Source organism: Onychostruthus taczanowskii, unplaced genomic scaffold (assembly GCF_017590055.1).
Source record: "Onychostruthus taczanowskii isolate IOZ18803 unplaced genomic scaffold, ASM1759005v1 scaffold43, whole genome shotgun sequence".
NCBI classification, from domain to species: domain Eukaryota; kingdom Metazoa; phylum Chordata; class Aves; order Passeriformes; family Passeridae; genus Onychostruthus; species Onychostruthus taczanowskii.
Window position 1 is genome coordinate 1,265,809 of NW_024501792.1, and position 14,071 is coordinate 1,279,879.

The following is a 14,071-nucleotide window of genomic DNA, read 5'->3' on the forward strand; positions in this document are numbered from 1 at the left end:
TCCCCACTTCACCAATGGCAAATGTTAAAAATGAATCATTTCATTACAATTTATTTTTAATGAGGTCTAAAGGCTCTGGTGCCAAAAGCATCACGAAAAACTGAGTTTGAATACAATTCACATCAATACCTTAAGTTAATATAAAATGAAAACCACATTAGCAGAGGTTGGGCATTTTAACCCCTCTTTTTAACCTGTTTAATCTCGTGTTATCAGGCAATAACAGCTCCCCTGCAGAGCTGGGGTTGTTTGTTTCTATTTCAGCCTCTTCCCAGCTCAAGGCCATGACAAGTCACCCTCCCAGCAGGCACGTTTGGGGACTCAGGAGGCACAGCAGGGCTGTCAGAGCTGCACACCAGGGAATCAAATCCACCAAGAAGATGTTTTTCACAGGACTGATCGAGCTCTGGAACATCTTCCTGAAGGAAAGCAGGAATTATTTCTCCCCAGAGACACGACTCAAACCTTGACCTGCAAGCAGCCAGATCTCGTGTGTGATTATTCTGGAATTTCTGTTCCCTGTGCTGCATCCATTTCAATGCTCTCTAGCAGTGATTTTTCCTCCCTGCCTTGTTTTATTTGATTCTTGTCACAGAAAGGAGATGTCAGGAAATCTGACACATTGCTGTGCCAGCAGCAGGTGAGAATCTCACGATTCAATTCCCACCTGTGCCAGGGCCATTTTACACCAATTTTCTCTGTAGGAAAACATGGAATGAAAGCAATAAAAGCTGTGGAAGACGTGTGTGTGCTGTGCACAGCTTCAGCACTGCCTGCATGAACAGGGGGTGCATAAATCCCTGCTCAGGAAGGATTCAGTGGGAAAGCACTGCCTAAAGTTCTACAGCACCTAAAGCTGCCTAAAGCACCGTTCTACAAGCTTGGAAAAGAACTTGTCATCAAATAACTTCATTTTCTTTTGCTCTCTGAGTGTTCACGCTTAAAATCTTCCATTAAAAAGGGCAAATATTTTCCTGTAATCAGCAGGGGACAGGACAAGGTGCTTTAAGAATCACAGTTGATGTGGGAAAGCTCAAGCTGCAGATCCCAGAGCTGGTGAATTTACAGATCTGTCCTTCCTGGGATAAGCCTGGGTCTGGGCATCTTCGCCTCGCTCACAGTCCTGTTCCCGGGTTTGCCCCCCGAGGCCTCCTGGAGCAGGGTGATGATGTTCTCCCGCTGGTGCCTCACGGCCAGCTGCAGGGCCGTGCACCCGGCGATGTCCTCCACGTCCAGCAGCGCCCCTGCCTTCAGCAGGGTCTTGACGATGGCCATGTTGCCCTTGAGCACCGCCAGGTGCAGCGGGGTCCAGCCCACCTTGTTCCTGGCGTTGACGTCGGCCCGGCACTCCAGGAGGTTGATGACGCCGAGGAAGGAGCCCCTGAGCACGGCGAAGTGCAGGGGGGCCCAGTGGGACCTCTCGGCCGTGTTGGGGTCGGCCCCGCAGCGCAGCAGCTCGCCGACCGCCGGCTCGTCGCCGTAGCGCGTGGCCAGGTGCAGCGGCGTCCAGTCCATGCTGCCCTTGGCGTCCAGCCGGGCGCGGCTGCCCTTCAGCAGCCGGATGATCTCGATGTGCCCCTTGAAGGAGGCCAGGTGCAGGGCGGTCCAGCCTTTGTCCGTCCTCAGCTCCACGTTGGCCCCGTATTTGATGAGTTTCTCGCAGATCAGGTACTTGCCCCTGACCACGGCCAGGTGCAGGGCGCTGTAGTGGTTCTGGTCCAGGCTGTTGACGGAGATGCCGTTCTTCAGCAGATACTGCACCACCCTGAACTTTCCCCTCTCCACGGCCACGTGCAGCGGGGTCCTGAGGTTCTTCTGCTTCCTCTCCAGGTCGGCCCCCTGGCTGGCCAGCAGCTTGACCAGGCCGACGTGCCCGAAGCACGCGGCCACGTGCAGGGCGGTCTTGCCGTCCACCTCCTGCGTGTTGGAGTCGGCCTGGCGCGACAGCAGCACCCGCGCCACGTTCTCGAAGTTGTTCTGCGCCGCCAGGTGCAGCGGGGTCCACCCGTCGTGCTCCTGGGCGTCCACGCGGGCCTGGTGGTCCAGCAGCAGCCGCACGGTGCGGTCGTCGCCGTGCTGGGCCGCGAAGTGCAGCGGGCTCCAGCCGTCCTCGTCGGCCGCGTTGACGTCGGCGCCGTGCTCGATGAGGACGGAGCAGATCTCGGGGAGCCGGCGCTGCACGGCCAGCAGCAGCGGGGTGCAGCCGCCGCCCGCCGCGCCGTTGACGCCGGCCCCGCGGCCCAGCAGGAAGCGCACCCTGCCCACGTTGCCCTGCAGCACCAGCAGGTGCAGAAGGGTCAGGCCGTTCTCCTGCACCCTGCCCAGCTCCTCGGGCCCCAGCTCCTCGGGGCTGCCGGCCTCCCCGTGTGGAGGTGGGAGAGGAACCTCCTGAGGGTCCTTTCCTAAAGAAAAATGGGAGAAAAAAGAGTGAAAAACTCCCAGGAAGGGAGGAGAGCCTGTGACTTCGTAGAATGACATGAAGTCATTTGAGAGATGAGGAATGTAAAATAAAGCCAGACATGCACTGGGACATTTGGCCTCTCTCTCACAGTACCTATTTCCTGAATAGTTCATTTTCCTTAACTTAAAATTTTCCTTAATTTGAAATGTCCCCCACAAGGAAAACCTTATGAGCCACATCTTTCTACAACAAAACAGACAACTTTTACAGCTTCCCCTTTTTTAATTTTCAATTCTAAAGCCACTCCCCTACTTACCCCCACTCCTGGTGTCTCGGGGGAAGGTGAACTCCTCTTTGTCACCCTTGTTTTCAGAAATGAGGAAAGGAAAAGGATAAAACAGAGTGTTTATTTCCATTCTGTAATGTTTGCACCAAGTCCTTTGCTGCTGCTCTGCAGTTTTTTGTCATCATTTGAGAGTTTTTTATGCAATCCTGGTTTTGCACCCAAAACTCAGCTAAGCCAATCACGACACAGCAGGAATGGGGGAACATGAAGATGATCTCTGGGTATCCATGAGCTTTTCCTCCTTGTGCTCATTTGCTCCCAAACACACCCATATTCTACTTTCTGACTGCATGGCAGCATCCCAAAATTATTTCCTTTGTTGTTTAGGGACCCCCAAGCCCCTCCTTCTTCAGGCCTCTGGTTTCTTGCACAGCTTGGCAAAACCCTCTAAATACCAATAATTCCCAGCTCCTATCTCTCTCTGTTTTCTAGGCACAATTACTCCAGTAGCTGGGATTACATCGTTACTATCCAGAAGCCTGATTTTTTTTCTTAGCCAGAGAAACATGGGGATTTCAAACTATTTAAAAAAAAAATTCTGTAAGAATTGTTCCAAGTGGAACATCCTCAGTTTTTTGTGCTGTGAACAGAACCCTGTGATTTTGTGTTTGCTTGTGTTTCTTTTAGTGACTGAATAATAAACTCACTTTACCTGAGCAGGTCCAGAAAAGGGTTTTCCTCTCAAACTCTTTTATCATTTAGTGCATTTGTTAATTAATTTGCAAGCGTCTTATCCCCATCAATGAATTACAGAGGCACAGCTTGTGCAGACACCCTGTGAAGGTGCTGAGGTGCACCTTTGGGAGGGGAAAGAGCTTCAAGATGTGGTAAGAACAAGGAGCAGACTCAGAGGACTTTGCTGAGAGGCGCAGGGGGGTTCTCCTCACCTGCTGGCTCCTGGAGATGGCCGGTTTGTGGGACATCTTCCTGACCAGGCGCTCGTTCTCCGGGTCCTGCACCAGGCTCTGGATCAGAGCCAGCAGCACGTCGGTCTCCACAGGGATATCTGCCAGGGCACAGCAGTTCAGCTCTGCAGGCTGCCCCAGCTCCAGAGCCAGGCAGGACCCACGTGGGAAGGGAGGGAAAAGGGATGAGGGGATGTGTGACAGCGAAAGGGCACCCAGCTGTTAAACCATGGAGTGAAACTGGGAAAACTGGACACAAAGCCTGCTTATCACCCCACGGGGCTGACCCTTGGCTGATCCACACCCTGGTCCCACCTGCAAAGCTGGGCCTTTGCTTGGGGTCCTGGTCCCAGCACCTCTTCATCAGGTCGACCATCTGGTGGCACTCCCCGGGCCAGTCGTCCCTGACGAGCTCCAGCCCCGGCCTCTTCCCCGCTGCCACCTTCACGATGATGGCCATCATGTTGGCCCCTGGAAAAACCCAGCACATCCTGGGTGTTCTCCCTGGGAAAAGGGCTGCAGTAAACATTCCAGGGGTGCAGGGTTTGTGTTTACCTGTGTAAGGCTTTTTCTGCATGAGCACCTCCCAGATGACGATGCCGAAGCTGCGGGGGAGGAGAGACCGTGAGCACATGGACATGAAATGCACTCATTGCTTCTGCCTTCTGCAGAAATGGGAAGATCAGGAAGGAAGTTCTTCAGGAGGGAAGGATTTCATCTCCCAGAGCAGAAGGATTTCATTCCCCAGGCCAAAAGGCTCAGGCCTTGTGGTTCTGCCTCATTCATCTCCCTTCAGAGTGAGGTCATCACCCTCCAAAGGGTCTGAGCAGTGAATCAGTGACTTGGGGCCTTTCCTGGCAAAGTCAGGCTCTCAGTGCCTTTTTTCCACTTTATTCACATTGAGGTTTCGAGCCTTTAGCTCCTGCAAGTCCCTGTGACCGTGCAAATCCTCCTTTCCCTCTTGCCTCTACCCTCTGTGCTGCAAAGGCCAAGGAGTGAGCGATTTCCAGACATGGACGTGGAGCTCGTGTCAATGTGCTGCAAAGCTCCTCACCCAAAAGGGCAAAAGCCAAGCTGAAATCTCTCCTCTGCCTCTTCCTGACCAAAATGAAGCTGAACACGGAGGCAGATAAGCCAATATTGGAATTGTTTTAAAATCAATCTCAGCAGGGACTGTGATGGAAGAGCAGCACTGGCTGTTTGGGCTCTGCTCTCACTCCTGTTCATGGGAACAGGGTGTGATGGCACCTGGGGCAGTGCAGCCTGCAGCTCCCTTGGGAGGTGCATTGGGATGATGACTACCCACAGAGAACCCTCCTCCCTCTCAGTCTCACCACCAATGTGAGTTCCCCAGTGTGTTCCCCACATCCTAGGAGGCAGAAAACCAGAATTTTAACAAACTGAGGCAGTGTTTGCTGGGTGTCACAGCTCGGGGACACCCCTGGGTGCCCTGGGCCAGCCCTCACCTGTACACATCGTACTTGATCCCCGGGGGTTTGCTGTTCTGCAGGAACATTTCGGGGGGGATGTAGCTCAGGGTGCCCCTCAGAGCTGAGCTCTCGATGTACTGCATCCTGCTGGATTGCTCCATCCACTTGGACAGCCCAAAGTCGGAGATCTGCAAGCAGGAACAGGGAAGCTGCCCCAAAATGCTCACACTCAGCCCTCCTGCTGTCACCCAGACATCTCCCATCTTTGGATCAGGGACAGGGGGAGGTGTGAGCAGCTGGAGCGTGACAAAACCTGACAGCCTGCAGCCACTGAGTCCAGCTGGAGCCTGTGCTGGCCCAGAGTCCCTGTGTGACCCTGAGAACACCGTGTAATTTGCTCAGCAGCTGCTTGTTAAACACCCCACAGGTCACTCTGTCACGGGGTGTTCCTGAAGAACCTGATTTGCTGGGATTCTGGCCCTGTCTGGCAGAAATAGCCTGGCTCTGACGTGAGGGACGGCCGTACCTTGACGTGCATGTTCCCATCCAGGAGAACGTTCCCTGGCTTCAGATCCAAGTGCAGCAGGGGAGGGCTCATGCTGTGCAGGAAATTCATGGCCAAGCCCATCTCATGGATCACCCGGAATTTCAGCTGCCAGGACATTCTGTGGGTGGGAAGGATCCTCTCCAAGGACCCCCTGGCCATGTATTCCATCACTATCCCCAGAGGGCTGTTGCACACCCCGTAGATGGTGACAATGTGCTGGAATTTGATTTTCTCCATCTTGCTTGCCTCCTCCATTAGACAGTTCATGCTGGTCCTGGAAAGTGGAAAATAAAAAGTAAAAAATAAAAAATAGGAAAAAAAATTTAAAAATCGAAAAAAAAAATAGACTGGGAGCAAGAAATTTTATCAGTTGATTCACAGGCTCAGTAACTCTGTAGTAACTTAGTGACACCCAGCCTTTCCGAGCACTGCCTACCCCAAAAAGATTCATCCCAAATTCCCCCTTGAGCTGATGATAATGCTGCCACACAGTGATCTTTTGCAGACTAAAATCTGACATGGATGGTGTTGTGCCTTCTCAAAACGAGCTGAGGTTTATTTGGTGGTTTATTCAGCCACCACAGGGAAAGAGATGAAAAACTGGCACTTGTTTCAATCCTTAGCAGTGAGGACAGAGAGCCTGTGCTTGTGACACTGGTGACACGGCTTTATAGTGCCCCAGGGCAGGGTTAGATGGGGAGGAATCCTTCCCTGTGACAGCGAGGAGGGGCTGGCATGGAATTCCCAGAGGCTGCCCCCTCCCGGGAAGTGTCCAAGGCCAGGTTGGAGCAGCCTGGGACACTGGAAGGTGCAGTGGGAGGACACTGCAGGGAGGATTGAAATGAGCTTTAAGGCTCCTCCCAGCCCAAAGCACTCTGTGGACCCATGGAATTGCCAGCGTTCCCTGGCAGCAGGATGCCAGGAGCGGGCACAGCTCCGTGCCACGCCTTGGCCACTCCTGCAGCTCCTCCTGTGCCTGCAGCTGTGTCCCTGGGTGTCTGTCCCACGGTGACTCTGCTCCCAGGGGCAGCCTGCCGTGCCTGCTGCTGCCTGCCAGCTCTGGCAGACCTGTTTCTCCAAATTCTCCAAAGGCTCACCCCTCCCGACCTGCTGAACGAGTTTGGGGGAGCAGCCAAGCAGCAAAGTGCCAGGAGTGCCTTGAAAAAGCACACCCTGGGAACGGAGCTGAGCTGCCAGCAATTAGGCCGGGCCATTAATTGATCTAAAATGGTTCAGCTAAGCAAAATCTTCTGCCAGAATTCCTCTGGCAGGCTCCTCACAGTGAGACCTACCCGTGGGTTGAGGAATCTCAGGTATTTTAATACAATTGATAAATTACAGAATTAAAATGGATTATTTGACTCTTCCCCTCCCCACCCCACCCCCCAACAAAGAAGAACAAAATGCAAAAGGAGAATCTGCAGAGCAAACTGAGGACAGTCAGTGCTCAGTCTGAATTCAGTTGTTGTCCGTAAGAAGAAATCACAAGAGTGAGATTTTTATCCAGGCAGGATCTTTCCAAATCGAAGGGAATAAAATTTTAAATTAAATAAGTCCATCAACTGTGCTGTTTTCCCATCAGCTCTGCCTGCATTGGATGTGTTATCAGCAGTGGTTGTGATTACCTGGCCCTGCTCCATCTCCAGACACAAGGTGGGCACCAGAAGAGTCTCTGGTGAGAGACAGCAAGCAGCAGAGAGGAGCTGCAGGTGCACCACGGAGAGGAAAGAGATGTCTGGAGGCTACGGGAGCAGGGCAGCGAAACCAGCTGGAAATCCTCTGCCCCTCATCTTTAAACCTGGTGCTTTTGGTGATTAATTCAGTCTGATGGATACACCTCAGCCCAATGTGCAGTGGGAGCTGTAAATAACCCACCAGGCTGCTTTTATCCGTGGGCAAGGTGCTGACCTCAGCCCTGCTCCGTCCCCCGTGTTCCTTGTGCACCCACACGAGACAGGGAAAGGCAGAACTCCTATTCCCCACTCCCTCTGAGTACCCAACCCTTCCCACGGAGCAGAAACTCCTTCCTGCAGAGTTTTATCCCCCAATCCATCCAGCTGGCGTGGCCAGAGCAGAGCAGGGCTTACCTGTCGAGGCTGGAGTCCTGCAGCAGGTACGGGGAGCACTTCACCGCGTAGACCGTCCTCCACCTCCTGTGCTTCACCTGGTACACGTGGCCAAAGCCCCCGCTGGCCACCTTCAGCCACTCATCCTCAAAATCCTCCCTGCTGAACACGGTCAGGCTGCCCAGCTGCCCGCCCCGCTCCGTGCCCATGGCACAGCTGGCTCTGCTGCCTGCTGGGGAGGCACAGGAGCTCCTCCTGCCCTGCCCTGCCCTGCCCTGCCCTGCCCGGGGAGGTGGGGATTCACCCCAGGGCAGCCCTGGCAGCTCCTGCCAAGAGGTGGATCCTCAGTGTGGCCGCTCAGTGTTCTGCTCAAATGCTCACGTATTTTATTTTTCACTCAGCTCAGCTCAGCTCCAGCCTGGCAGCGTGGCTCTGCTCTCTCACATCCAGCACTGGATGGGCAAATCCTCAAAGAATTTCGGGTGGGAAAGGGTGCAAAGGATGAGCCTTCAGTGGTTGCTGTGTGCTGAGAGTGGGATTCCTCACCTGAAGCATTTGTGGGAAGGGAGGTGGGACCTGGGGCAGGGTGAGGCTTGGAGGGAACAGAGAAACCCACCAGGCAGAATTGTACATGAGGGACCATGGAAAACACTCCAGAGAGAATAGGGGAAAAAAACCCCAGAAGAAGCTGGATGGAGAGGTGGAAAACACTCCAGAAAGATGAAAAACTGAGTTAAAAAACTCCCCAGAAGTAGCTGGATGGAGAGGTTCTATAAAAAAAAAACAAAACACTCTAGAAAGATAAAGAACAGGAAAAATCCCAAACAACCAGAAGTGGCACCTGTGTGCATGAGGCTGAGAAAAAACCTCAGCAGAAATACCAGAAATGTGGCAAACCAGAGCAGTTCCCTCAGGGATAAAACAAAATCTCCCTGGCAGTGGGTGTTTGGAGGAACACAGACTGGTCAGAGCAGTTTAACCCTCACCATGTGAGCACCAGGAGCAGCACACACACCTTCGGCTGAAAAGGGGTTAAAAACTCTCGTCTGGGTCTTGTGCATTTGTGTCTTTAATACCTCAGCTCTCTCTGGAAGTAGCTCAGTGTCAAATACAAGGTGGTGCTGATTTGCTCAGTGCTACAAATAATAATTAGCACTGCTGCAGGGTAATTGTCTCACTGCCAACAAGCATTGGCCTGGGATTTTTAGTTCTGTGGCAGAATCTTGAGGAAATCCTTGGAGGAAGCCTGGCCCAGGTGGAAATGTGAGTTGCTTGTGTTACACTGACACCAGGGGCTCTGGCAGTGGACTCCCTTCTTTTCAGGAGAGGGAAAAGAAAAGGAAAAAAGGCTCTGCAGCATTCAGGGAGGAAAAACCCCAATTAGAAGGAGATTGCTGCCAATTCCCTGGCACTCCCCAGGAGCTGCCCACCTGGAGTGATGCCCTGCTGCCCTCCACTCCCAGCTGCCAACACAATTTTGGAGCTGAGGACAAGGACAGAGGGCCCCATTCCCTCCCCTGCAGACACAGACCAGACAAACACTGCGAGGCTCAGGTTTATTGCAGAGCTCAGGAGCAGGGGAACACTCAGCCCACGGCTGCAGAGGGGCAGCAGCTGCTGCTTCTCTCCCTCCCCACACCTTCCACGTGCCAACAGAAATGCCCCAGAGCTCAGGAATGCCCCAGAGCTCAGGAGTTCCAGCTCTGAGGGCAGGAGGAGCAGGAGGTGAGGTGCTGCTGGTCATTCCCTCCCCACATGTGCTTTCCTTGCTCACTCTCCCGGTGCTGCAGCTGCTGCAGGAGGTCCTGCACAGGATGGAGCAGCCCCAGCTCCTCTGGGACAGGGGGATGTGGGGCTGGAGCCTGGAGGGGGCTCTCACAGCCCCCCCTGGCTGCTCTCCCGACAGCCAGCCCCTGAAGCCCCCAGGAGAGCCCTGTGTGTGTCCCCCATCCCATGGATGCCTTTCCCCAGTGCATTCCACAGATTCTGGAGTTCTCTGACCATCAGTGGGGTCTTGGTGAGAACAGCAGCAGGACTAAAGGGAAGGAGGAAGGCACTTGGCTCCTTGGAGGTGAGAGAAGCTGTAAATCCAAGGGGACACATCTCTGGGGCTCTGGGTCGTGTCCACACACCCAACTCCATCCTTTTCCCCTCCACCTCCCCCTGGGGGCAGGCTCCAGTGCCCAGTGCTGTGTTTCACCTGGCTCTCCCCTCTGCTGTGCCCAGCCTGGGCTGGCTCTGCCGGCCCCGGGGCACACAGCGATTCCTCCTCTACCCTGCAGTCTGTGGGCTCTGATGCAGAAGGAGAAGAAGGGAGGAGAGGCAGGCTCGGGGCAGAGGTGGCATCTCCTGCTCCCTGGTCAGCAGGGGCTCTACAGAAGCAAAGCAAATTCAGCTGCTTCTCTGGTGGCTGGTGGAGCTGCAGGAGCAGTTCAGCTGCTGGGATCAGAGCCCGTGGAATTCTCCAAACGGGGGATAACGGCTGGGCTTGGCTCTGTGCCGCTGGTGCAGCCACAGCCCCATGAAAGCACTGCCCAGGACTGCACAGCCAGCCAGGGCCCCCAGCAGGATGGGCAGCAGCGTGGCAGGAGCAGCACCTGGACACACAGAGAGGGAATGGAGCAGTGAGAAATGTTCTTTGCACAAACAAGCACAGCCACAAGGAGTTAGGGATGTTTTGAGAAGTCTCTCATGTTTTACCAGCTCAGTGTCACTCTTTTCTGACAGCTATAAACATTAATTAACATCAGCCAGCTTCTGTGTTTCACCTGTGTAACACTCCTGACCTATGGTCAGCCTCATTCTGCTCCAAAATGCTGCAATTCTTTACAAACAGAACATTCTGCCTCATTTTTCTCCCCTTCCCTCCTCCTAAATCTTCAGTTCCCTCACAGGGTGCCTTTGGAACTCTGTTGGATGTGACCCTGATTAACCCCCACATCTGCGATTCAGGGAGGCCAAAGAAAAGGTGAGGAGTTGTTGGGATATAACCTAATCAAGAAAGTTATTAAAAATGTGCTGGTTTTTCTGCAGGAAAAGCTGAGCAAAAACCTCTGCAAGAGAAATGAAACCAGGAGAGCCCCACCTTCTACTGGCTTCAACAGAAACCTGTTGTTCATCCTCCAGACGGGCCCGAGGGACACCAGATTGTGCAGGTTTCCATGGCTGGTCCTGTCACTGGGCTGGGCGAGGGGCTCCACACTTTCCAAGCAGCCCTGGGAAAGAGGTGGAAAACACTTGGAAGTGTCCTGAACAGAACCCCCTGCCCCAGGGCTTCCTCAGTCGTTTCCACCTCTGCTGTCATTCCTAAAGGTGAGTTTCCAATCCTTGCACCAGGACATGTGTAAATCTTAATTCCCTTTTTTAGGGATTACCAACTATTGCCACCCTTACCTTTAACTCCTCTCCCAGACTTTAATCAGGGGTTGGCTCTGGAAGCACCAAGGGAGCAGATCCCCCCCAGTACCTGTTCACATCCCGGCTGGCCTGGCAGGCAGACCCTCAGCTCGCAGTGCAGGTAGGCCACGGAGTGGTTCAGCATCTGGAACAGCTGGATGGAGAAGCTGGCGGCTCTGGAGCTGCCACCCTCCAGCAGCTGGATGTGTCTGCACTCCAAGGGCAGCCTGGCAGGAGCAACCAGCAAAGAGCTGCAGATCCCAGCTCTGCACAAACTGCACAGCCCAGCCCTGTCCGAGGGGCAGGAAAATCCAGCAGCAGCAGCAGCACTCCCTGCTGGAGCTGCCCTGCTCAGAGCCCAGAGCAGCAGAGCTCTTTGGGGAGGTTGGTTTTGCTGTGGTGTGCCCATCACCCCCTGAGCTGCTGGAACCCACATTTCACCCCTCTGTGGGTTTACAAACCCCGGGCAGTGACTCCTCCATGCCCCTGGGGGGATGAAAAGGGCTGTGGGTGTACCTAGCTGGCACCCCTGCCCTGCCCTGCCCTGGATGTGCCTCCACAGCAGGAAGGGGACGCTGCACCGCTGTGACAGCCCCCGGGGGGAGCAGGACGGGTTGTTTCCATCCATAAATCCTACCCCAAGGGAGCTGTTCCCCATTCCCACCTGCGGAAGAGGCAGCACTGGGCCCCCGCAGCGCCGGGGGTGGCCGAGGGGGACACGCAGCACGAGTGCAGCTGCAGCAGGGCCTGGCTGCTGTCGCTCTGCAGGGCCACCAGGGCCACGAAGGTGTCGTGGGGCCGCTCCGAGCCCGGCTCCCCGCGGGCTGTGTCCCCTGCGGGGCTCAGGCTCAGCCGCACCGAGTGGTTCCCGGCGCCGCAGGAGTCGCTGACGACGGCGAGGCTGGGGACAGAGGGGACAAATGGAATAGAATAGAAAAGAAGGGAATATGGAGTTATGATATTTTCCGAAAAATCCTTTTGCTAGGATTTTTGCTCCTGAGAAGCTGAGGAGCCTCAGGAAAGAAATGTAAACAATAACTATCTGCTGCTGTGGAATGTAACAAGTGCATCTCTGATTTGTGCATGAGAATTGTTTCTAATTAATGGCCAATCACAGTCAGATGGCTCCGACTCTCTGAGAGTCATGAGCTTTTGTTATCATTCCTCTCCTGTCCTTTCTAGCCTTCTAATGAACCTTTTCTATCTAAACTTTTTAGTATAGTTTTAGTATAGCATTTTAACATAATATATATCATAATATAATAAAGCAACCTGCTGAAACATGGAGTCAAGATTCAGGTCTCTTCACTCGTCCTGGGAGCCCCTGTCAGTTCAACCATAGGAATAGGAGAGAATGGAATGGAATGGAATGGAATGGAATGGAATGGAATGGAATGGAATGGAATAGAATAGAATAGAATAGAATAGAATAGAATAGAATAGAATAGAATAGAATAGAAGGGAAAAGCAGCCGGGCTGCGGCGGAGCAGCCCAAGGGAGCCGGCGGTACTTGCCCGTCCAGCGCGGTGACATCCGAGCGCAGCGCCCTGCTCTGGTGCCAGTCGCTCCGCAGCGCTCCGGGCTCCAGGGTCACCGCTGTCCCCAAGCCTTCAGCTGCTCCGTCTGTCACCTCCCCGGTCCTGCTCTCCTGCTCCGTGCCCGGCAGCAGCCCCGGGGTCGAGCCCGCAGCCCCCAGCCCGGGCTGCCCCGGCGCTGTCCGAGCCCGGCTCCCGGCGGGGCTGCGGGGGCTCTGCGGGCCCGGGGGCACCCGGGGAAGGGGCTCCGGGTCCCTGCCATGGCCAGCGGGCTCAGCTGTGCCCTCATCAGCGAGCCTGGCAGCGGCCACAGCAGCTGCTGTGGGTCTGGGGGGGCGGGCAGCAGTGCCAGGGCTGGAGTGACCACGGTCTGGTTCCGTGGCATCCTCCTCCAGAGGGGGGGACACCTTCTCCAGAGGGTGGGACATCTCCTCCAGAGGGTGGGATACGTTCTCCTGAGGGTGGGACTCCTCCAGAGCGTGGAACATCTCCTCCGGAGGGTGGGATGTGTTCTCCAGAGTGTGGGATACCTTCTCCAGAGGGTGAGACACCTCCAGAGTGTGGAACATCTCCTCCAGAGGGTGGGATACGTTCTCCAGAGGGTGGGACACCTCCAGAGCGTAGGATACATTCTCCTGAGGGTGGGATATGTTCTCCAGAGGATGGGATAGGTTCTCCAGAGTGTAGGATGCGTTCTCCAGAGGGTGGGACATCTCCAGAGGGTGGGATACATTCTCCAGAGGGTGGGACATCTCCAGAGGGTGAGACACCTTCTCCAGAGCATGGGATACATTCTCCAGAGGGTGGGACACCTTCTCCAGAGGGTGAGACCCCTCCAGAGCGTGGAACATCTCCTCCAGAGGGTGGGATGTGTTCTCCAGAGTGTGGGATACGTTTTCCTGAGGATGGGATACCTTCTCCAGAGGGTGAGACACCTCCAGAGCACGGAACATCTCCTCCAGAGGGTGGGATACCTTCTCCAGAGGATGAGACACCTCCAGAGTGTAGGATGCATTCTCCATAGGGTGGGATATGTTCTCCAGAGGATGGGATAGGTTCTTCTGAGGGTGGAACATCTCCTCCAGAGGGTGGGATATGTTCTCCAGAAGGTGGGACACCTTCTCCAGAGAGTGGGACATCTCCTCCTGAGGGTGGGACACCTTCTCCAGGAGGTGGGATATGTCCTCCATAGGGTGGGACATCTCCAGAGGGTGGGATACATTCTCCAGAGGGTGGGACATCTCCAGAGGGTGAGACACCTTCTCCAGAGGATGGGATACATTCTCCAGAGGGTGGGACACCTTGTCCAGAGGGTGGGATACATTCTCCAGAGGATGGGATACATTCTCCAGAGGGTGGGACATCTCCAGAGGGTGAGACACCTTCTCCAGAGCATGGGATACATTCTTCCATAGGGTGGGACATCTCCAGAGGGTGGGATACAT

General features: G+C 54.6%; 1 protein-coding gene across 1 annotated transcript; it reads right to left on the minus strand.

Annotated features, from left to right (window-relative positions):
• Positions 1-1,062: 1,062 nt before the first annotated feature.
• ANKK1 (ankyrin repeat and kinase domain containing 1) lies at positions 1,063-13,867 on the minus strand. The gene is made up of 12 exons (XM_041413733.1): positions 12,606-13,867; positions 11,756-11,992; positions 11,162-11,318; positions 10,781-10,910; positions 7,717-7,924; positions 5,609-5,903; positions 5,119-5,270; positions 4,208-4,257; positions 3,968-4,123; positions 3,635-3,753; positions 2,718-2,763; positions 1,063-2,402 (listed from the first exon to the last, which is right to left on the minus strand). The coding sequence occupies exons 1-12, from the start codon at positions 13,865-13,867 to the stop codon at positions 1,063-1,065; spliced, it is 4,152 nt and encodes a 1,383-aa protein (XP_041269667.1).
• Positions 13,868-14,071: the final 204 nt, after the last annotated feature.

Excerpts from the sequence above, each read along its gene's own strand:
- ANKK1 (XM_041413733.1), bottom strand. The coding sequence starts at position 13,867 with ATGTCCCACCCTCTGGAGAATGTATCCCACCCTCTGGAGATGTCCCAC. Across the intron at positions 11,993-12,605 it reads GATGTCACCGCGCTGGACGG|CCTCGCCGTCGTCAGCGACT; the intron begins GCAAGTACCGCC and ends CTCTGTCCCCAG. Across the intron at positions 5,271-5,608 it reads ATGGGAACATGCACGTCAAG|ATCTCCGACTTTGGGCTGTC; the intron begins GTACGGCCGTCC and ends TCCTGCTTGCAG.